Here is a 23,456-nt window from a genome sequence, read left to right on the forward strand (position 1 = left end):
TCCAGAACAATAACAGAGCTTCTGAGATTTTGTTCTTTTAATGATTTTCAGCATTTCGCTTTTAGGTAGCGCGTAGTCCCTGTTGTACAACAAAGTCCTAATGAGTCAAGACTGGTGAGATGTTTTGTAAGATGGCAGTCTTGAATTTTCAGTCTGTTTGGTTTAAGTCTACAATTTCTGTTTTTTCTCTTAATAGAATTACCTATGCCTTGGGCATTTAAAAAATACGCATTGATGTGGGCATAAAAAATTAATTCCAAATTGTAGATAATTGTTTAAGCTATCAGACTCGAGGCTCATGTAAAAGAGTTTTCCCAGGACAAGTGTGTTTTCTATTAGAGATGATATCAATCTGTCAGAAGATCCTTTTGATTTTCAAATTTTTAGACTAAATAGTTGAGTAATACTTGCTCTGTTCTCCCCCACTCTTTCTTCCTTTTCCTTAAGAAAACACCCTTTTTATTGTTAGCAAGATACCTTGGAGCGCATCCAGAAAATTGCTGTCCCTTTCTGTGGAAGAATAGAAATAGCTAGCTTTAGACATGAGGTTATGTCGTGGAGAACTTTTATTGGTAATGCCTCAGAGTTAATTGTTGAATTCCCACGTTGAAAGCTTTACCAGGGAGGTCTCAGCACCACTTTCCCCAGCCTTGCTTATGGTGAACCCTGTCGTCCCAGTCAGAGTGAGCTACAAGCCCCTATTTTCTGTCATAAGAAAAGATTATACTGATAACATATGGGAATTGCATTCAAAGTGGAATAAATTCATCCTTTCAGCTGTGCTCGCCTCTCTCTCATGGTTTTCCTGACCAAAATTACATTACTGGGGCTAACAGTTAGTATTTAACTTGCAGTATCTCTGGAACTGTGGTTGTTTACTTGTGTATCTGATAACATATGAGTCAGATATTTTACTCTGCTTTTTGTTGCTGAATGACTCACAAGCTTTTTATCTGCTATTGATGCATCTTCCTGTTTCAATTTTCAACTTTTTTCCCTTCTCTTTGAATTGGCTGCAGTGGGACCCTGTCCGTAGAGCATACCAGGCAGGACAGGGGGTTAGTGAGAGAGGCCAGGCCTGCCGGATCTGCCAAACGGCCTCAGCTTCACTGACACGACTAGCCTGATCGTTGCTGAAATGAAATCATTTTGAATTTTATGTGGCCTCTTCCTTGTCGAAATCCCAGTGAATGTGGTTATGTGATGCCATCAGAATGACTCATTGCCATAATTACATATGTTCTAAGGGGTTATTCCCATTGTATTATTAAAAACTAGTGATGTTTGATTTTTGGCAGGAACTGTCTTCCTTGTATGATCTACAGATTTTGTCAATTAAATGAAGGAAAAATAAATTTCCAAGACTTCAGAACAAGACTGGACTTGTAGTCAGAGCACTTTTTCGGTGTGGTATCGAGCTACTTTGTTTTATTTAACAGGATAAAGGCAACATCAGCCATCTTACTCTTCCTTGTTGCTGTGATTCCCTGCAGAGCACAAAGACAGGAGTGGGTTTCCTAGCTAGCCTTCGAAATCATCCCAAGCATGGCCAGAGGTACTGTAGATGGTTTATCACCACGTAGTTTTCCCAACTCAGTTCCACGGGGATAGGTTTTCTGGGATATAGCTTACAAGAGTGGGATGCGGGGCTCCTTGGCAAAAGGCTCCAGGTTTGACGGCTCCTTAACAGAAAAAAACAAAGCCATCCCAGATATCGTTGCCTTGGATCTGGAGTTCCCCAAATGGCGACTGAAAGCAACAGGGGAAAACTGGAGGGAGGAGAAAATCGAGGTCAAGCAAAAAAGGCAAGAAGGACTTTGCGAGCGCGGGCTGCCTGCCTGGCTCTGAACGCGCGCTGCAGACCTCGCAGGAATTAAGTGTTTGCTAGCAGTCGGGGAGCTAAAGCATTCGCATATAAATGTTTTACTCCTGTTATTTGATTTTAATGGTCGTGAAAGGTGACTTCTTTTCTGGGAAGCTGCTCATACCGCCTGATGCATGTTAGCCCGGCGTGTTGTAGGATTTGACGTGGCTTTTCGCAGGCCATTTCAGTGGTGAATGGCAGACGAGGTTCTAACCAAGCATTTTAGCTTGTGCTGTAAATAACGCTGTGTTGTCTACCAGCTTGCCTCTGTTTTTTTTTTTTTTTTTTTCCGCTAGGATCCTGCTGCTCTTCAAAAATCATGGAGATTCTGGCAAGCAGCTCCATCTAAACTGTGATTTGGCATTCAGTTGGGTATAAGACATTATCATGTATGGCATTGGTGTGATTCATTTATGGTGACTGGTTAAATACAGCTGGTATTTCTGTAATTTTAATTGAGGTTTTTTTTAAAATGTTGTGCCTAACATCTCTCTCTGTGAAGACTATTGACTTAATAAAAGTCTGTAACTATATATAAAATATCCCTTTTAGTGTTCTCAAACAATGTAATCCAAATAATAGTATTAGGGTTAACCTGTTGCACTATTCTACTCTATTTCCTTTAATCAAAGCTAAGATTTCTTCTGAGTGAGAAACCATTTAACGTAAACATGAACTAAAAAGTATATACATTGCCTCCATCTCCATGGGGGGTAGAAAGCTAGTAAATTATTGTTTGAGGAGTATGCGTGCATACATTTAACTTGACTGTAACTGATGAAAAATACAGATTTATATTACACAGAGAGGATAAGACCATAATACAGCCAACCTGTGTTTGGTGAAATTTGTCTGCTTTGCCTCCTAAATCCCGATGAATGAGATAGAAGTTAAACAGTTCCAAGCCCACGACTGTAAGCTGTTAATACATTATTCCTTGCCCTTTGTTCCTCATTATGTGGCATGAATTACCCAAAAGCTAAGTAAAATGCCTAGGAACTATGCTGCAGATTTTGCGTAGAATTCTTTCCAGAGAATAAACACCAGTTTTTTCAGCAGTAAAAATGAAGACGTTTTCTATGCAACAGAGTTTCTGAGGAGGATCTGTCTGTCTGTCTGTACATCCAGTAACTCCTTCTCCAGTTCAGAACAAGGTGGTCAAAGTACAGCCCACGAACACGCGCGGAAGTCGGAGCAGCAGCGTTCCCATGCCACAATCCGTGCAGGGACGTTTGGCTTCTGGGCGCAGGCAGGAGTTACTTACGAGAGGCTCTCTCTAGACATTTTTGATTAGACTCCAGTTTTGGTGAATAAAGCAAACAGAGCTTGTTCAGCAAACCCATTTATTTATTTATTTGTTTAAAGAAGCATGTTTTACAGTGATGCGATGGAGAGAACACCACAACAGATTTTATTTAATGGGCTGAAAGAGAGCGTTCATGTGCATGTGAGTTAAGATGACATCAGCCTATCTGTGGAAATCACCGGCTTGGACTGTTAAGCTCAGCATGCAAATCACATTGGTCAAAGGCGAAATGTTTCTAAATTCATAAATGAACCAGCTCTCTGGAAGTGTGAATAAGCACAGTTCTCAAGCTGATTAAAAAAAAAAAAAAAAAAAAAAAAAGGAAAAGAAATTGGATTTATTTTTTATGTTATCCTCCTAATTTTTCTAAAACAATTTAATTTTAAAATCACCCATACTGAAAAATCTTGGATTTTCTTAATATGCATTTTAAACTTTCCTTTGCCTTTCTCCCTTTTTCTTCTCATTTTGCTATGAAAAAGGAAGAAAGAAGGGAAAAAGCTACAACAGAAAGAAGTTTGTCAGTTTTTCTAAAAAACTCTAGAGAGTTCTATAAAATAGGTTGTTTTGATTTGTTATATGCAGTTTAGATTTGAAATAGTTGTGCTAATATTGCCATGAGTTACCGTAGGGAATCCAGTCAGTTAACAGAGCCTCCGTGTATAAAGCCTTACTAATGCACTCTCTCTTTTCTCTAATCCTTGTTGAGAACTGGACTGAGATACTGCAGCAGGAGGGAGGGAGGAGTCGTTTATGAATTAGCAAGCTGAGGTTCATGAAAGGGTTACTGATTATTGCTGCTAAAAAGCGGAAGGGAAAAATGGTTCTGCTTACATGCAACGCCATGGCACAAACAGAATACTTATCTCACAGACTAGCTGAGGCTAGAAAATAAAGTGAGATCTGATCTTTCAGCTGGGAGGCTTTCAGGAATCGTCTGAACATGATCCATAAACAACTCGAAGGATGACATTTAAGAACCTCTTTCTCTCTCTGCTTGGTATGCTGGTCGTTTATCATTGTGCTGAAATGGAATCCCCTTTAAAAGATGTAACGGCTTCTTGTTTACTTAAACACAAAGTGGATGATGGGCTGAAAGGTGCTGCTGCCGGCAGAGCAGTCCCCGCGAGCTTGGTACAGCTCCGGAGCTGAAACAACTGCGCAGCTCCCACGTTCTGCACTGAGCCGGACCAGCCGTGAAGCGACGAGAGAGTTTCGGTGTCCCCGCCGAGGCCGAGTCCTCGGCGGGCGCCCCGAGCCACCGGCTCTTCTCCAGAGAGGAGCAGGGCTGCCGGGCGCGGGCTGGTGGGGCGAGCGGGGGGCTCCCCCGCAGCATCCCTGCTCTCGCTGCCTCACTCTGCCCTCCAGAACCGCGGCGCAGAGAAGGTGGTACGAAAGCAAGCACAGCCGAGATTGTATTCGCCAGGTTTAGCTTTGGGGTGAGCTTTTCCCTGCCCATCGCCTTACCAGGGGAGCTGGGAGCTTCAGCAGCACGTCGCTGATCCGCCCCGGGCACGTCTCCGGCAGCCACAGCACCTCCCCTGGCTCCGTCCCTCGGGGCCAGAGGGCTTTTGCAGAACTCTAGAGGAATTAAATGTCTGCACATACTTACATCGAGGAAACGCGTTTTAAAATGTAAGGGCAACTGAGCAGCATGCCACCTCGTGACACTGCCGAGGGTGAAGCTCTCCGTGCAGGGAAGGCAGCGTTCATGGGTGCCCCACGCGGGTCTCACCAGGTCCTCGTCCCGCACGGTGCTCGTCCCGGTCCCTCTGCCCGGGTGCCGGCTCTTGCAAAGCAGGAGCACTTGTGCTGAATCCAGGGAATTCCAGTCGCTGGCATGCAGACCAGTAGTTTCTACCAAACTTAAAGGTTTGCTTCTCTTCTGCAGAGCCCGAACCGTGCCTTCCCCCTCCCGCCTGCCTTCCCTCCTGCTACGCGCCCGGGCAGTGTCCGGGCGCACGGACGAGCGTGTCCCTAGCCCGGGATGGAGTCCCGCAGCTGTGACTGTACGAGCGGAGTCACAACGTTTCGGCAACCTGCGGTTTGTTGTAACCTCTCATTTTCTCAGTCTGCTGCATGTTAACTGGATCCTTCAGTGGGAAATTCCTCAGGGGCTCTGCAGAGCACAGCTGGGGTCCTGCGAGCGCAGGACAGCTGATTTGTGGCTGCAGTGCAGCTGGCAACATTTTCTGGGATTTTCTTAAAGCTTTGGTGAGTTTCCCTTCCACAAGTGAGTCTCTGTCCTGTGGGACACCAGCCTCCATAGGGGCCAAGGCATGAACCACACACTCAGGAAGCTGGTTGTCATTTTGTTTTTTGTTTTTTAATTTGAAATAACTCTTTGAAGCAGATTCAGGGCAGATACCACTGACCTCTTACCACAAACGTTTAACATGTATTCGCAATGATAAAGTCATACAGCTTAAAACACAAAATAAAGGGTGGGGGGGAAGAGAAAGAGGCCACTGCCTGTGTGCGAGTCCGGGGCCCGGGTCGGGGGGAGCGGCCGTGCGGGTCCAGTCTCATCCCTCTGGCTGCAGCCGCGCTGCGCCGGGGCCACGCGCCCGGTCTCGAGGCCTTTGGTCATGAAGTCTCACGTCTGGGTCCTTTGCTGGCTCATACTCCACCTCTCCTCCCCGCAGCGTCCCCCGCAGAGCCCTGGGGAGGTGGGCTGCCCTCCGGGTGCGCTCCCCCTCCTCTGCTCGGCAGCATCCTTCTGTGATCCTGGATGGCGGGTGTGTGTGCAGCCTCCTTAAATATCGTCTGTGTGGTTTCTGTCGGGTCTGTGGGTCGGTCTGGGAGTATATGTCTGTCTTTCTGGACATGTGTACGTGTTTGTAGCAGTGCTCTGGTTCAATAAAGCTTTCATATACATAGCAGCAATGAAGTCTTGCCATCAGGTGACGTAAAGGGGCAGCTACTGGGCAGGGCTAGCGGACGTCGCAGGGACCGCGGCCCCTCTCTGTTTGCTCTTCCTCTTCTTGGTGCCAGACTTAGCGTCTTTGGTGTCTTTCTGATTTCTGTTCCCATTTGTGTTGTCTTGCTTTCCTTGCTCTTCCTTTTTCTTCTTTTTCCCTGCAGTGAAGCAAAGGGGCACCGTGAGGCTCTCCGGCAGAGCGAGCTGGCCGGCGGCCCCCCAGGGCCTGCGCCCCTCCCCACGCCCAGGGGTGCCCGGGAGCTGCCCTGTGTGCCGGGCTGGGCCTTGCAGTGCGAGCCGGTGCCTAAATATAAACAGGGAAGAAGGATCAAATCTGGATTTAGCTTTGTAATTGTCGGTCTCCAGCAGAAGCGTTAGCACTTGCATTTCTCCGCGGCCGCATACCAAGCCCCTTAGCTAACGCACGCTGCCCGGTGCATCAGAGGAGCAGACCAGCCGTGTCTGCCTCCCCCTGCCCGGCTGTTTAATCCCTGTGCTGTTACTCACCGCTCAGAACCAGTTTCCCTCAAAACACTCAACCCAGCTGCAATCCTCGTCCACCCCATAAAGCGATGACCAAACCACCATTCATCCTGAAGACACGCTAATTCCTGGGAAAAACACAGACCTAAGCATTCTGGTCGAGGAGGAGACGACTCCCACAGCCGCGGCGCACAGGCGCGCACCTTCGGCTGCTCTGCCGCCCTGCTGCGCTCTGCCAGAGAAGCAGCTGAAGTACCCGAAAGCGCGTGGGACACGCGGCAAGCTGTGCCGAGCATCACCCGCCCGGGGGGCCGTGCCACTCCCGCCCAGGGGCCTTCCCAGCTGCCGTCCCGTTGTGTCCCCTGCACCGCGGAGGGCACGGAGATGCGCAGCGCGTTTGCGGGGCCGGACACCTGGCTGAATGCTTGTTCCTGACAAACAAAGGGTGCTGGGGAGGGGCGGCGAGGTATTCCGCGTCTGCTCACCTTCGGGGCACTGGCTCTTCTGCACAGTGCATCGCCGCACCTCTGTGGTGGCAGGACACAGGGACACGTCTCCAGAGGGAGCCTGCAGAATCCGCCGCGTTCGGTCTTCGTTGCCCTTCTTGAAGCCACAGAGCTTCCTCTTCTTGGAGCAGGGCCCCCAGGGCCCCCACTCACTCATTTCACATTGTGCTGCCAGACAACAAGAGACGCCAGCAGTAACTCTCGTTTCTACGCTGCCGCCCCAGGCCGTCCCGGAGCCCTTGCTCACCACCGCACCTCTCCCCCACGCCAGGCCCGAAGGGCACCTGCGTTTCCCCAGCAGCCTCCCAGCTTCCCAAGGCACCCCCTCCCTTGCTGGGCCACACGAACCCTGAGTCACGCTTCACAAACGCGCGGCAGCAACGCCGGGGTGCTGTTCCCCGTCTGGGCTGGTTTCCAGAGGGCTCTGCCCTCTGAAGGGCTGGGTCTGCCCTGGACCATCACCCGCTCGACACGGGTATGATGAGCCAGCATCCCCGAGGGGATCGTTTTGTCACCTAGCCCAAAGTGCAGCGCTACACGCGACTGGACCCGGCAGAGGCGCGGAAAGCTCCGCGCGAGGTGCCCGAGCGTCGCTTACCAGGACTGCTGCACTCCATGGTGCCGTTGGCAGCAGAGTAGCCTTCGGGGCATGTGACGTAACACCTCCCTTTGTGCAAATACAAACCTTCCTTACACTTTGTGCAAAAGTTTCGACTGAAACAGGACTCACAGTTCTCAATTTTGCATTCTGGGGAAAAAAAAAACAAACCACAAAGCTGTCATGTAGTCTGATGTGAGCGAAAGACTCAGGAAGCTCTTGGCTGCTAACCGAAGTTCGCTCCTGGCTCCAAGGGGTCTGCCAGCAGCCAGGGCAAGTCTCTGAACGTCCTGCCAGGCCTGGCTGTGCCGCTCAGGTAGAAGTCGGTTTTCTTTGCACCATTCCCTGGGACAGGACAGAGCCACGGTGCTGCAGCTCTCACAGCCAGCAGCAGCCGCTGCCAGAACACAGGCAGGCAGGGTGGAAGAACTTTGGGCTGATGTTCAGCTTGAGCATCAGTCAGCCAAAGCGGGACAGTGCAAAGAATAAAGTCCCGTATCAACTGCTCCAGCTGCAGCTATAGGGCTGCAAAGAAACGGAGTTAGACAGAAATCTGGCCGTGAGGGTGGTTTGCATGAAACTGCCAGGGAAGTGATCACAGTTTTCCATGTCCAGCTCCTTTCTGGTGCTCTGGCTGAAAGAGGCAGCCCCAGGCCAAGGATCTCGTTCAGAGAGCTGCTTGGCTACGGTGAACAGGCAGAGGAGAGAAGAAAAGGTACTTGAGTGAGCAGTACCTTAAGAGCTGAAAGGATCTCCCTCCTCCTCCTTCCTCCCAGCGAAAGAGGGTGCCAGTCTGGCAGCCCAGGTGGCAGAGCTTCCCAGACGTCCCGCAAGGTGCCACGTCCGCAGCGTAGCTCTGCGGTGCTGAGCGTGCAGCACCGGGGTAACCCAGCCCTGAAGGCTTTGCCGGTGGCTCTCTGCTCTGAGGGACCACTGGTCCATCACCACCCCGTGCCCACAGCACGGAGAGACCCACAGAGGCTCTCAGAGAGTGGGGAGGCCAAAACTCAAGTCCAAACGTGCATGGGAGGGCTGATGTGGGGGCACTGGGTGCTCGCCTGCCCTCCGAGGGCTCTCTTCAGGGGGCTGTTCCGAGGGAAGGAGCGTGCCGGCCTGGCTGCACGCTGCCCCAGCTGCCCCAGCTGCACAGCACCGCGGCGGGGAAGCGCCTGGGCGTTATCCAGCCTCGGCAGGATCGCTGGGGCTGTGCCCCGGGCAGCCGGCTGCTCTGCTCAGCACCGCCACCTCCCCTTCGGTACAGCCGCAGCGGCCCCTCGGCAGCCCCCGCCCCGGCAAAGCGCCGCCGCCCTCCCGCGCCCCTACTCACTGATGCACTTGTTCATGTCTGTATTGCGAAGGCCGAAGTATCCCAGCGGACAAGACGGTAGGCAAATCCCAATTTGCCGGATATCATTCCTCTCCAGAAGGATGAAGAGTTTGGGGGAACATCTCAGGCACCCATTGAACTCGGAGCACAGGTCGCAGCCCCTGGCGCAGCCCTGACTCAGCTCGGTGCTAACTGGGAGAGCAAGAGAGAGGTGGCGGTCAGCGCCCGCCGCGCACCGGCACCGCGGGCGGGGAGGGCAGGGCCGGGCTCCTGCTGCGCGGGGGCGCTGGCCGCGGCTCCCGGCCCCGTGCCCGGTGCCCCCGGGCGCCAGGCACCGGCGCGAGGGGAGCAGGACCCCGAAGCGGCCACCGACTCTTCGCAGAGTCCCGGCGCCGTGTCCCCGGCAGCCCCCAGCCCCCCGGCCCGTCCTTCGGCACCGCCGGGTCCCCTCCCGGCGCTGGCGGTGCCACCCCGCCGAGCTACGGGCGCGCTGCGGGACGAGCGGGGCCCGGAGCCGCGCGGTGCTGGGGAGAAACCGTCTGAGTAATCCTGCGCTGCGCCTCGAGCCAGCGTCCCAAGGTAGATCTTGCTCTGACCCCGCTTATGTTAACTATATCTGGCAGTGCAGGAGATTTCACTGCCCCCAAAATAGAGATGTGTTCTCAGCTCCTAAATTCAGTCCAAGAAAAATACTCAATCCCATGTCTTGAGAGTTTTCTGCTTTTAATTATCATATAAAATGCTGCTTGTTTTGAAACCAATAGCATTCTTTGCAGGCTAGAATGCAGGTTATTTTTATTAGTTTATTATGCAAGCAGTGTCCTTGTTTATAGAAAAGCTGTGTATTTAAAAAAATGTATTCTTTTAAATACTGTGTTTACTACACTTCAAAAGCAAGCACGGAGCACCACAGTGTTCACGTGCCAGACTGAGAGGTAAGAAAACTTTCCTCTCCCCCCGCAGTGACCCGAGGCCCCGGCAGCTCCCCTGCTGCCTGTCCCAGCCCCACCGCCGGGTCCGCGGGCGCGGAGGCTGCCGCAACCTCTGCAAACGAAACGGGAAGCAGAGGTGGTCCCCAGCCCCGCGGACCCTCAGTGCCCGGCTGCCGGGTCTGGACTGGGACCTCCCCTCGGCATTTTGGGCCCTGGCCCCCCTGTACACAGAGACCCCCGGGGGTCCGGCCCCATCCCTGCCGCAGCGCTGGGCTGTGGTGCCAAGGTCTGCCTCTGTGGCGGAGGTATAAACTGGGCCCTCGCTGGAAACTGCACTTTATAGCATTAGCCATGACATTAAGTTTTCCTCGTTCTCACAGGGCTCAGCAGTCCCAGTTTAATATAAAATAATTTTAATATAATTTAATTTAAAACAGTTTTAATGTAAAACAGTTCTAAAACTAGCTTACATAAATGAGGGCAAATCCATCTGGCTGCTCTTGTGCCGTTTCAGCCCGGCAGCCCTGCCTGCGCCCCGAGCTGCGAGCGGCCAAGGACCGTCGGGGCTGGAGGGATCATCCATCCCCCTGCCCTCGGGTCGCCCCACGGCCCAGCACCCCCAGCAGCTGAACGGGCCCCCGGGCCCGGCCGCTGCCCGGGGCAGAGCCGGGGGGTCCGGGCGGGACGGGGCGGCCGGGGGGTGATGCACGGCTCGTGCCCACACGTGTCCCTTCCTCCTGCGCCTCGCTTCTCCCGGGAAGGTGCCTGGCGATGGTGGGGGGCCCGGAGGGTCGCGCAGGACTGCCTGCCGGCTCGGTGCCCGCGGCGGGGAGGGCGGGCAGGGGCCTCGGCTGCCGGGGCGGGGAGGCCGACCCCGTCCCGCTCCGCAGAGAGGAGAACTCCTCCGGCCGCCCGCGCTGCCGCGGGCACCCGCTCAGCCGAGGGCTGCAGCCCCGGGGGCCGCGCTGGCCAGCCGGTCCCTTCCCCGAGCCGCAGGCTGGGGGGGCAGCTCCCCAGGTTAGAGGGGGCAGCTGCCGGCCGCCGGGGCAATTCCCTGCGGCTCGGGGCTCTGGCAGGTCCAGCGGGACAGGGTAGTGCACGTCTCTGCAGCGGAGCAGGACTTGGGGAGCTCGGAGGGCTCGCGGGGCACCCCAGGCTCTGCCCAGCTCCCTGTGTCGGCAAACACATTCACCATCTCCACGAACCGTACGGCATCACGAGAAGCAGAGAAGAAAAGCGTTTCATACATACTTCGTCTTTGCCTCTTGCCCTTCACCACTTTGCTGCTGCCCGTTAGATCCATCGAGCTGAGAAAAACCACCACCACAAACAGTCCAAGCTGCATAGTAACTCTCCAGCGCTGCAGCCCCTCTGTCGCAGGGTGGTCGGAGGAGCCCGCTCCACAGCTGGGGGTCTCTCTGCTGCCGCTAAAACGTCTCGGGCGGGATCAGAGCTGAGAGTCTGTGCACGAAGCCTGGTACGGGACCATATCCACAAACTACATCTGCAACAGCAAGCTTAGGTAGCAGGTAACATGGCTCTACCTTCATCCCCGTAAGGAGCGCAGGAGCTTGGCTCTAGTCCCATCTGGGGGCTCTGGCAGCGAGCGTTAGCTGCTTGCAGTTTCCAAGTGCACTCGCAGGAACTGCAAAGGAAGAGGAGAAGAGATTAACTCGACGGTCGACATCGCTCCCGTCACAGCTGGGCTCGGCACCGCGGCGGGCGAGCGCGGGAGCTGTGGGGCGAGCCGGGGGAGCAGCACGCAGGGGGTGCAGGCAGATGGCGGCACCCGGCGTGGCATGGGGCAAAACGCCCTCCAACCTCACCCACAAGTCACTGCATTGCTTAACAACAGTCAGCACACATAGAGCCGCCTAACACGGCTTTGCCATCTGCTGATGCTGCGTACAGTTATAGCTGTAACTTGTTTAAAATAGTGCCAGTCCCCCTCGGCCGCCCCTCCTCGAGCAGCAGATGGCCTCTGCGGACTGCCAAGCTCACAAGATGTTTCCCATCAAGTGGGCACCTCTGGGGCTGGTAGTCGAGCCAAGCAGAAAGCGAGCCTGCAGTCCCAAGCCGGAGACGGGGCTGTCTGGGGACGGGGCGGGTTCGTCCCGCGAGCTGCCCAAAATGCTGCGTTTCTGCTCGGAGGGAATTTCCAAACCTCCCAGCTCCGATTCCCCCAGAGTGGCAGGGAAGGGTCAGCGCTGCCTGCGCAGGCGGGGGCTGTGCCGAGCGGGGCGGCTCTGCCCGGGGCTCGCCGGCTCCCGCCGCCGGAGGAAGCCCTGGCATTCGGCTGCAGGCACCGCTCTGCCCTGGCCAAGCAGCACCGGTGAGTTGCCCGACGTGTGTGGCAGGACGGGGCGACGAGACGGCAACGCCGGGAGGACAGGCTGGGCAAGAAGCCCACTGCTCTGCACGAACTTCTTGGAGAGCAAAGGGAAGCCCGGCGCAGCCGGGAATTGCCGGGTGGTGACCCAGCGCCCAGGGCTCGGGGCACAGCCAGCCCGCCAGCCGCCCCGTGCCCCGTGTGAGCCCCCGCTCCCGGCCCTGGGGGAGAGGCAGCGCGGGCAGGGCCCTGTGCTGCTCCCCCGGGAAATCCCCCGGGGGGCGGATTCCTGCGTGCCCCATGGCTGGCGTGCAGGACGGGCGGCCTCCGGGCTGCACCGAGAGCGCTGGCACGGCCAGGCAGGGCCACGCTCTTCTCTCTGCAGCTGGCAGAGCGAAGCCCCGCCAGCGGCTGCCATTGTGTGGGAATAAAGGCGACAACATTCACCCTGTGAAGTCAAATGAAACAGAAAATGGTTTTAATCCCTTTATAATAACTGCGCAATCGCCGATGCCCCACACGGCCTGTGGCAATGGTGCTGGAACGAAGCCTGGCCGCAGCCCGCGCGCTGCTTGCGGGATGGACACGGGCCCCGGGGTGCCGGCCACCTCCCGTGCCCACCGTGGGGTGGGGACCTGCCGAGGGGCCACCGGCGGAGCAGCTCCCCTGCTCCAGCCCGGCTGCAGGGCGGTTACGGCGGCCGGCGGCACCTGGAGTCGGCTGCTGCGGGGAGACGTGGCCCGGCTGCAGCGGCTCGGTCCCCGACGCCGGGACGTGCCGCGGAGCGGGCACCTCAGCCCGGCTTCGGCTGGCGTGCGCCGGCGAGGCCCCGAGCCATCGGGCACGGCAGAGCGCTGCCGTCGGCCTCCCGCCCCCATGGCTTTAAACTTTTCACCGTGTCCCTGCCGCAACTCTGCCGAGCGCTGCTGGGGCAGGAGCACAGCGCTCCCCATGTGCTTGTCGTTACAGCCCACAGCTCATCCACAGGATTTTCAAATAAATAATTAGTTGCTTGTGTAAACACCAACCCGTTCTGCACTTCCAAGTCTGTTTGCTGCAAGCTGCTTTATAAACACTGTCAAGTGCTTAAGCTGGGCTGTTGGGAGTGTTTACCAGAGCGGAGAGCTGTGCAGAGTGGGGATCCCCCGGCAGCCCCCCAGCCTGGCTCCGCACCGCGCAGGGACCTGGGCACGGCGCGGGGCGAGGCAGCACAGGCAGCCGAGCCAGGGGGCCCTCGGGCAGATGGCACAGCATGGCACAGCATGGCACGGCACGGCCAGAGGACCCCGGGGATGCTGGCTGGCGCGCGGCGTGGCCCAAACTCTCCCGATTAGTGCCGAGCAACAGCTGTGCCCAGGGAGCACGGCCCGGCCGCCCCGGGCTGCCTGCCCCTGGTTTTTAATTACAGTGGCTTTGCAGGTGAAGCGCGTTCGCAGGAAGTACACGCTGAACCCGCGCCGCGTCCCGCCGTGTTTACACAACACTCAGTTGAGGCAAAGTCCCCTCGGTGCGGGGACAGCAGCAGGGATATTCTTAGGGAGCAAATAGAGCCCTGGCGTGCCAAGAGCCAGCGTGAAGCTTATGCTGCCGGCACACAGCCCTTCTCGCAGGGCTTGTTCAGTGCAAGGGCAGGGAAGTGCCATGGGAACCCTTGAGGCCACAACACAAACCAGACAAGCACACACTTTTTCCTCCTTGTTTCCTTGCTTTCTAGCCCAAAGAGCGCCTGGGCCCCCAGCCACAGCTGCCCACTCAGTGCAGAAAAGCCACCGGCACCCTGGATGCTGAAGAGCCGGGGCCAAGGCGGGTCACTAGCAGGAGCCCCGCGTTTCAGAACCGCCCGGCAAGCACCGTGTCTGCGGCGTGCCCACCGGCAGAGGCTGCAGCAGAAGGGCCGGGCTTCCAGCTCTTCCCACCCTCACCTCAGGACACAAATTGTGATTCTTTCTGCTATTGCAGCCATCAGTCAAGCTCAGGTTGCTGCAAACAATTTCCAGTCTAAACATTAGCAGGATTTATGCCATTATCCCATCGACAGGAAGAATTTGGGGCAACCTGAATTGCTCTGAATTCATTTATGGAGAGACCTGGCCCCTGCATCTGAGATGACAGTAAGCCTTGTTTGCAATTCAGTCAGGATAAATTGGTCCTTGGGAGCTCCAATACAAACCAGAAAATGTAAACCATCCAGATAATTTACCATTAGTCCTCCTACACACAAGGTGAGAAAGACCAACATTATATCCCTGAGATATTCGAGACCTAATCCGCAATAACTAAATTGCTGATATATTGCCTCTTGCTGAATGAATCAGGCTATCTGTAATGTAAACGGGCTCTCCAAAGGTTTACTGAGGCTGGGAGAGAAGGACCAGATGCTTGTGCAAGGGCTGGAGGCAGGATAAAGTCCGATTACAGCAGCAGCAGTAATGAACCCCCGGGAACTGCCAGGTCGGCAGCCAAGGGCCAGCTGGACATCAGCTCCGAGTGCGGGGAATTCGGGTTTCCAGGTCCTGGAGCTGGATGGAGAATCTGGATTCCCCTTGGTAGTCTGTTTGGGGGCACGAAAACACGAGGAGAGCAGGTTTCAGAGTGTCTTTCCCTGCAGGAAGAGTCGTGGTTTTGGAGGGTTTCACCCAGGTTTGTCTCCCCACCCTGCACCCAGTGGGCTCGGCCGTGGGGGACAGCCCCACCGGGCCAAATCGCCCCGAGCACCCCCCAGCCCCAGGGCAGGCAGAGTCCGGCCCCGGGGAGGTTGTTCGTGGCAGCAGCCAGCCCCACGCTGCCCACAGATTCCCCAACCTGCCTTCGGGCAAGCTTTCAACAAGCCCGTCAAGTGATGGTACCGGCACCGGGGTATCAGAGGCGCTGGGAGGGGAGCGGGAGGAGGAAGAGGAGGAGGAAATGAGAGTGGGGTGCTAGGGAGAGCAGGGCCACACGCGAGGATGGGGTCCGTGGGGCGTCCTCGCTCCCAGCACGATGAGCTGCTGCCTGGTGTCCGAGGGTGACAAATCCCAGCGAGTACTGGAGTGGAGATAAAGGAGACTTAGGCAGAGGTGGGAGGAGACGTGCTCCTGCAGACCAGCACGGGACCAGCCATCCCCTCTGAGGGTGGCACGGCTCCCCAGTGCCCACCAAAGCCCCCAGGCCAGTGCCAAGCCGCAGTGGGATGGGGCGGTGCTGGGGTGGCCCCCTGCACCCTGCGTCAGGAGGGGCTGCTGCCACCGTGAGCCGCCCGCACCCTCCCCAGTGCGGCCCTGCCCTGCAGAGCGGCCTCGGCGGGCGGCAGCAAGGGACCGGGGCGCAGGGGTGAGCACCGAAGCGCCTTCAACCCCGCGGCGCCGCTATTCCTGGTCCACAGGCCCACAGAGACGTGCCCGCGGCGCTGGTGCTCCCCAAACCCGATGTCTGTGCTCTGGCTGCACCATCCCTCCTGCGGCGGGGACCCCCGTGCCGGAGCTGCCTGCCCGCCCGGCCAGCCCCGCAGCGGGAGGGAGGCGGCTCACGCAGCCTTGGCAGCACACGGCGTGCAGCTGTCTAGCAGCACTGCGAAACCCTCCACGGGAGAGGGTCCCACGCGCGCCGGGCTCGGCCATCGTGGCTGCCACAGGGTGTCTCACGCGCCTCCGGCCGGCAAACATCTCTGCACATGCACATGCAGAGCCACTTTGTTCTGCTTAATCCTTGAAGCAATAAAAGAAGGCTGCATTAAGTCAAATTTCCGAACCAGAAGGTCTTCATTTGATATTATATCCGAGTGCCAAGTTCTGCAAAATCCCTAACCCATAAACTTCACTGAAAAAATAAAATAATAAAAACCAATCTGGCAGCAGAGTTCTCCACAGCATTGTTGAGGTCTGACTCCTTCCACCAGCTTCTGCACTGCATTCCCCGGATCTGCGGAGCCGTGCTGTGACCCGCTAATGGGGAATACGCCGAGGAGAGGCTGCTGCCCACGGCCGCCCCGCTGCCCCGGCCTGCCGGGGGGGTCTCCCCCGAGCTCGCCCGCAGCAGCACCCCCAGCCTCCCCGCCAGCTCCAGCCCCCCGCTCCGCTCAGCACCAGCTCCTCGCCCGCCTCGCACAGTGCCCGGCACAGTAGCTGCTCCAACTAACGCTGCAATTAATAGTGCCACAGGCCTCTCTCCAGGAGCGCTTGTGCTTCAGCACTGTAAAACATCAGGAAATTTTTTACTGGGGGATTTCCATTACCCTCTCGCTAGTGCAGAGAGGAGACATACTGGTTTGGAGGAGAAGGAAGCAGCGACGCCCTGAAGCCCGCTGCAGGCTCGGCGTGTGCTGCTTCTGCACAAAACCAGAGCAGCATCTGAAAACACACCGGAGTCATCCCAGCAGGCACAGCCCCGGTGCCACAGGCTGGGAAACTGCCTGGGGATTCAGCTGCAGTCACCGAAAGAGCAAACCTATTTCTGTTAGGTACAATTTCAGGTAGGTTTAAGCCTCCCACAGTTCGGTAACTCGCCAAATGCCAAGCAGGGACAAAAGGCACTGGAACAGCAGCAACAAAAGCAAATTTCAGACCAGGAATTGCAAAACAGTTCATTTCAGAGCAACGCAGACCAGGGCACTGAAAACCTCACTCTTCCATCAAAAGGGCTCCTCAACAACCCCAAAGGCCCTCTTGCCATGCGGGGATGTGCTCATTCCCTGGGGGTGCAGAGCAGATGCACACCGTGTTAGTGTACAGCCCAGAGACCCTGAGCAGGGGGCTCTAACGCAAAATGGGAAGCACAGCCAGGGCTGCAAAGGCTCTCATCCTACATGGGTGTGCACACGTTCAGCTCGATACCCAATTCCCCTCTTATTTCAGTGTAAAATGTGTCCAAACGAGGACTTACAGCAACTTTCCACAACTGACTCTAAATGGAGGCTTTTTAAAAGCAAATTTCCAGGGCTTACAGGAGCCCAGTGAGTCACAAGCCACTGTGCTAATCAGCTTCTCCAGGCAACGGCAGAGATGGGGCCGGGAGCAAAGACCCTCAGCAGCACCGGGGGCTTTCTGCTTGGCCATGTGCACGGGAAGCATCTGCCAAGTGGGAGCTTCCTGCAGGGATTCCCAGTGCACTGGCTCTCCCACCGAAACGTCACTGCCTGGGAAACCTGAGCCCTGCAGAGCCAGGAGCAGCACTGACTTCAGCAGCACAAGGAAACCCCACTGGGAAAAAACACCGGCAGCCTCACGTTTGGCCGTGGGGCCGGACGGGGCGTTTGGTTGGTGGGAGCGAGCAGGGCAGCCCGAGCCTTCCCCGGAGCAGCTGCAGCTGCAGGGCTGGCACAGGCACGTGCCAGTTCTGCCTTTCTGAGGGGTGACAGCCACCCGCATCGCCAGGACAGGGGGACCCAGCTCTGAGCTCTGCGGAGCCTGGCATCGCTCGGGGCGGTTTGCAATGAGGAAGGTGCCGCAGCCAGCCCAGGACACCTGGCTGCCCACCAGCGTGCGGGGAGGCGGCAATCCAGGGGATCGTCCTCGGAGGCAGGCGGTGGTGGGTACGGCTGGGAGGCTGTCTCTGTGTTTGCCAGGTCTCAGGCAAAGACAGGCACTTCCATCCTCAGGGAGACGACCGGTCTCCCTCACGCAGCCCCCGCGAAGGTGTCTCTGCCGGCCAGTCCCCCCCGCTCCCAGCTGCGTGGTCCCCACTTTCCTGCTCCGGGGCCATCCCCACGGGCTGGGGGAGGCTGACCTGGCCCCAGCTCTGCCATGGGTGCAGCCTCATGGCCCTGCAGTGCAGGCAGGGAGGTGCTCTGCCAGCCCGGCTCTAGCTCGGGCGATGGGAACGTGGGGTTCGTGCCCTGCTCTGCCGCTGCCTGCGCACGCTGGCATGGCCAGCTTATTTCAGCGGTGCTCAGGGGGTCACGTCCGTGCCCTGCACCCCCGGCTCGCTCCCTGCCGTGTCCCTCAGGGTGGTGCTGCTGCTCTCGCAGCAGCCGCGCTGGGGCTGGGGAGCTGATCCAGCTGAAATGAGCCTTTTTTCCAGGGTGGTTTCCAGGCATGTCGCAGCGCCGGCGTTCCCAGGCCGTCCTCCCACCCAGCCTCTGCGTCCCCTCGCAGCGGAGACGGGGGGACCGGGCAGTCGGGAGCTCGCCTGCTCCGGGGTCATGGATGGCCTTTGGACAAAATAATTCAAACTGGAGAACGCTCCAGGCAGATGTTTCACTGCAAGTGCTGGGTCCCCGCGGGATCTCAGCCTAAACCTGGCCACCACACACAGCACTGTAAGAACTGCCCCAAGTTCACCCACCTTCAGGTAACAGGATTTTTTGCACTGGTACCTGCCGACCTCTGTGCAGGAGAGGAAAGGCTCCAGGCTTGCCATGCCGCGCAACATTTGCTTCTGCCAGTACTACCCTATTTTAATGCCTTTTACTGTAAGGCACCCCCTTCAAACCCAAACCGCCTCACCTGAACACCCCCTCAGCTGTCTCCAGGGCCGTTCAAGGGAACGCACATGCCTGAGCCTACAAGAAACCGCAGCAGCCCAGGGGTGACCGTTCCCCAGCCTCTTGCACCCGCCTTTCCCAGCACCCTGGCTCGGTCGGTGCGGAGGACCAGGACAGAGGCTGAAATGTCACCTTGGCCCGAGCCCTCGGTGGGGACCCGCGACCCTGCCTGGCTGTAGCAGCCCCGAGCCCTCGCTAACACACAGGCTCGGCAGCCCAGCGCCGAGATCCAGCAGCACTTCCCCTGCACATCAGCGTGGGGTGTTAACACGGACGTCTAATTCCTACCATGATCACTGTTAACCATTTCCCCACTGATCCCCATTCCGAAAAGCCAGAGAGGACGTACTTACCCCGCGCTCTCCAGGTGCCTGCCGTGCCCCCATGGGTGCCGAGCTCTGCAGGAGGCTGAGTTGGGCGCAGCCACGACAATATCAAGACAGCAAGTGCTTAACTGCCTGGTGCCCTCATTGCTCAGCTCGGGCACGCTCCTGGCTCTGGAAGGCAGCGGGAGAGCAGGCAGGGCACTGCAGCCCGCTGCGCAGCTCACAGCGTCTGCGCTGCGGCCGGCGGGACCCTGGGGCTGGTCCAGTATCAGCAACAAACTCCAGCGAACTGATCAATGTTGCGACTGGCTCCCCGTGTCCCCTTCCCGGGTCTGGGAAGGTAAAACAGTGGCAGGGGACAGCACGCAGCAGCCCAGCTTCCCTGCAAAGCCCCACACACCTTGGGGGTGGGGGAGACGGGGATCCCAACAGATCGCGCTGTGATTTCTCACAGCTTTCATTGTCTGAACTCATTATCCACATTGCACAAGGCAAACCCGCAAGTCGGATGCTGACAAGGCTTGCGTTCCTCATTAGCAGCCCACATTGCAAAAGCTTCATCTAAACAAACATGCATTCTGAAACCCTTACCTCTGACTTGTCACTCCCTCATCACTGCTGAAAAGACTCTACTGGTTTCTCAGTTTTAAAATACTACAAGACCAACTACAAAAATCCTCGGTTCCTCCAGAGAAAGTTACATACACGTTTCTGTCAAAAAAAATGAAAAATATATTCATGGCGAGTTCATGGAGAAGTCTGGTGCGTTTGGGTCTGGGTATATTGTTCACTTGTTTTTTAAAGCAGGTTTCTAACAGCTTCCCAGGTTTTGCGCAGAGAAACAAACCCTTCTGTGATGTGCAGGATTTCAGCTCGTAAAGATCGCCCAGGCTAGTTCATACTCCATCAGCCCACGCTGCTCCCTGCGTATGCAAAGCAGAAAGTATGTGATCATATCAGAGCAATTTGCACATTAATAAATCCTGGTCTCAATGCCGTAGACTCCATCCCCATCCACCGGGTAGGGGTTTTTTATTATTATTATTACCAGAGTATCCAGCTTTGTAAAGGCATCTAGTGCAAACTCCTGCATGAGGGAATTCCACCCCACTAGTACCACCTCCTAAGACAATATCCAGCCAAAATATTGTGACTGTTGCAAAACCCGGACTGGAGCTCCACAAAGGACCTTCCAGCATTGCATCCAGAGCCAACGGGGTCTCAGTAAATTACTGCAGAATGACACACCATCTAGTTGTCTTTGTAGTCTTCTTTATTTATGACAGTTAATTCTGAGTTATTACTAACATTTCAGTGGTAACTGGCGTATGAAGTCATCAGCTGTCACAACTGCATCTGTTAATAAACATGTCAAATATTAAAAGCAGCTTATTATCCTCTGGAGGGGGAAGGCACTAAGGCGAGCAGCTCGAAAGCCTGGTTATTTTTCCATCTCTGGCTGTGCAGCAGAAGGAAATGCTCACGCTCGGGAGAACAGCGTGGGGGCAGCGAGGCTGCGCTGGGATACCTGCCCTTCATCCCGCCCGGGCAGCCAGGAGCGACCCCCCCCTTCCCTTCTCCCCACTGGCCGGGGTGGCCAGGAGGGGTGCGGGACGGAGCCCTGCTCCGCGTGGGCGCACCGGGGAGCGCCGAGGCTCGGGCTCCTTCCCCGGGAGCTGCCACGGCCGGCGAGCCGAGCAGGACCCGGCCTGGGCACCATCCGGCCACTGGCCCGCGCCAGCCTTCGTTCGGCAGCCCCGGCTCGCTCGTCCCCCCCCGAGGAGGCAGAAGGGCCCCAGCCCCGGGGGAGCCCCGGGGGAGGCGCAGGGGACCCCCATGCCCGCTCTGCACCGGGGGGCTCAGGCGGGGAGCTGGCGCTGGACCCCGCACCAGTGTCTCTCTACAAGCCATGAACAGGAACCGGCGTCTGCCTCCTTCCCGAGCGGCCGTCAGTGCCATGGGGCTGGCAGCAGCGTGTCCCCGCACGACTGACACTCGTGGGGATGATGTGGTGCCCGCGGCCGGGGGGCTCTGCCGAGAGCCCTAGTGCCCCGGCGGGTGGTCCCAGGGGCACAGCTGTGTGGCCAGCCCCTCGGGTGCCGTGCCCCTCGCACCCCAGCAGTCCCCTGGGGGGGGGGGTTGTTGCTTCCCTTCAGTGCCCCCAAGAGCCCGGGGGGAGCGTGGGCAGGTCACACGTTCCTGCTTTGCGGGGTGGGGGCCCTGGCCCACCCAAGGGTGGGCTTGGGAGGACACAGGGGTGCAGTGGGAGGGATGGCAACATCTGCCCCATCCTCCCTTCCTCAGCATTTCAGACCATCATCCCCAGTCTATGAGGACGCAGTGCATCTTCTCCCTGCCTCGCACCACCCGCGCTCTTGGGCTCTGCCCCTGGGGGTGAGGCTGCTGCTCCTTCACATCCACCTTCCCTCTCTCGGTAATCTCAGACAGAAAGCTTGCCCCTCTCTAATGCTGTCCTTGTCCAATTGCCTCTGGCTTCCTCTGGCTGAAGGTGGCTTGCAGGCTGTGCTTTTTGAGGGGTGCTGGAAAAATCAGTGGCAATATCTTCTAAACTCTCTACATGCAGGTTATTTGGCCATAACACAAGGTAGTTTCCTTAAAGCCCAAACCAGTGGCCTGCAATGGGCAGGAGCCAGGGACCTGCAGAAGGAGATGCACCAAATGCTCCATCTTTACCTTCCCCCTTTTGGGCATCAGCTTCTCCAAACATCTGAACATGTTTCAGTATTTATTTTAGGTGTAAGATCCACTCAAGCAGATGCCATCATTCTTCCGTAATGAGTAAAATTCTGCCTTAGCTTCCAAGTGTTCCTAGTGGCAGCACAGGACACCATGCTGCAGCGCTCACAAACGTCTTGAAGCAAAGAGGAGCAGCATTATCTCCAGTCGATGCTCCCCAAGCTTGCAGGGCTCCTAGCTGGAAGCCGGAGGGCACAGGCTCTTCCAAAGGCTGTGACGGGCCCTACGGTGGCTCCTGAATGTCCCCTCGGGTCCCTCGCTGGAGGGGTTCGGACACTCTCACAGATCTGTGGTCTTCACACTCACAATCACCTCTGCTTTGCACAGCGCTCGCGCGGGGGCAGGTAAGAACACAAAGATGCAAAATAACCTGAAACAGGCAAGAAGGGAAATTCACCCCTTACGCAGGTTTTCCTTTGAGTTGTGTTTGTGTTAATGCACATGTACATGGAAGTTTTATTCATCCTGAATTTGCTTTGGCACCTCATTAAATGTCCTTAGTTTCCTACTTGTAAACGATATCTTCTGAGAGCATTGCTATCTCACAGGAGCATTAGTGAACGTGTTTTGAATATTGGGCAGATGCTAAGCGGTCACTGTTGCAAGTCTCAATATTAAAGACCTTTTCTATTTATATTTGGAGCTTTTTTACATTCTATCCTAAGAAATTCTGAAGTACCATCAAATGTTGCTCTGGGACAAAATTACTTAGTTGACTGTAAGAGTAAAAAACCCAATGAACCAAAGATCTTGTATTTTATGCTTGCATTGAATAGCCAAACCTTTTTCTTTCTAATCTCTCAGAGCACTGCAGCTCCAGTTGACAGCTGTAGATCAAGTTTCAGTCTGGAGCAAATGTTTATAACTGAGCAATAAACCCTGAAGACAGAGCTCTATAATGGCAATGCTGACAAACCCAGCTGCAAGAATAGGGCTACCGGCCACATCAATAATTAGTGAACAGAAAAGTGTATCTGACTGAAGGCAAAGGAGACATGCTTGCCAGCTCCCTGGTGTTAGAAGGTATCATTGCAGGGGACAGTAAATCACACTAAATCCTGCCTTAACACTCTCCACAGTAAATCCAGCATCAAGTGCCACATTTCTTCTCCTTCTGACAGGCAACTAATTTACCGTTTTGGTTTTCTTTAGCTAATGGACGTTGAGGCTGATCCTACATTAATCCTAAACAGGCCGTTTCTCTCTTGTACAAAAGGACACGAAATTCCATGTTTTAGCAGGCTAAAAACGCCAAGCAGCTCCAGATTGGAAGCAGAGCTGCTGACCTGGGAGGCTTTTCCTGCCGCCCGCCGAAGCCCCTGCCGAGCAGGCGCCCAGCAGCCCGGGAAGGTCCCGGCTCCCGGTGCCGGGGAGCATCGCCCACGGCCCGCAGCGAGCGCTCGGGAGCGCGCCGTGCGGGCGGAGGGGCAGCAAAGGGGCCGCCTCAATTCACCACTCTCGGTTGCGTTAGGTGGAAGAGCAAGCGGCAGGCCTCATCCTGCACGCCTGGGTGACCCTGCCCGTTCGGCTCCAGCCTTCCCCCGGCCGGGCTCCATGTCCTGCTCTGCGCCAAGCCGGGGGCAGAGCCTCGCTCCCCCGTTTCTGCAGAAGAAGCGCCGACTCCCCCACATCCCCCCTGCCCACCGTTCAA

The 23,456-nt window shown here is 56.4% G+C and overlaps 1 protein-coding gene across 6 annotated transcripts in view; it reads right to left on the minus strand.

Annotated features, from left to right (window-relative positions):
- Positions 1 to 5,480: 5,480 nt before the first annotated feature.
- The window catches only part of RSPO1 (R-spondin 1), a 30,815-nt gene continuing 12,839 nt past the window's right edge, over positions 5,481 to 23,456 (minus strand). For 2 of the 6 annotated variants that reach the window (XM_032987110.2, XM_042793521.1), the window contains exons 2-5: positions 11,188 to 11,581; positions 9,005 to 9,196; positions 7,678 to 7,827; positions 6,144 to 7,247 (exon numbers count right to left, since the gene is read on the minus strand). In XM_032987110.2, the coding sequence (XP_032843001.2) occupies positions 6,679 to 7,247; positions 7,678 to 7,827; positions 9,005 to 9,196; positions 11,188 to 11,281 (1,005 nt within the window). In that variant the 5' untranslated portion in view covers positions 11,282 to 11,581 and the 3' untranslated portion in view covers positions 6,144 to 6,678. Of the gene's footprint in view, positions 7,248 to 7,677; positions 7,828 to 9,004; positions 9,197 to 11,187; positions 11,582 to 19,075; positions 19,142 to 19,639; positions 19,972 to 20,096; positions 20,155 to 23,456 lie in introns of those variants that run through there. The other 4 variants (XM_032987108.2, XM_042793523.1, XM_042793522.1 and 1 more) reach the window with 4 other exon arrangements.

Source organism: Tyto alba, unplaced genomic scaffold (assembly GCF_018691265.1).
Source record: "Tyto alba isolate M040663 unplaced genomic scaffold, T.alba_DEE_v4.0 Super-Scaffold_20, whole genome shotgun sequence".
Classification (NCBI taxonomy): domain Eukaryota; kingdom Metazoa; phylum Chordata; class Aves; order Strigiformes; family Tytonidae; genus Tyto; species Tyto alba.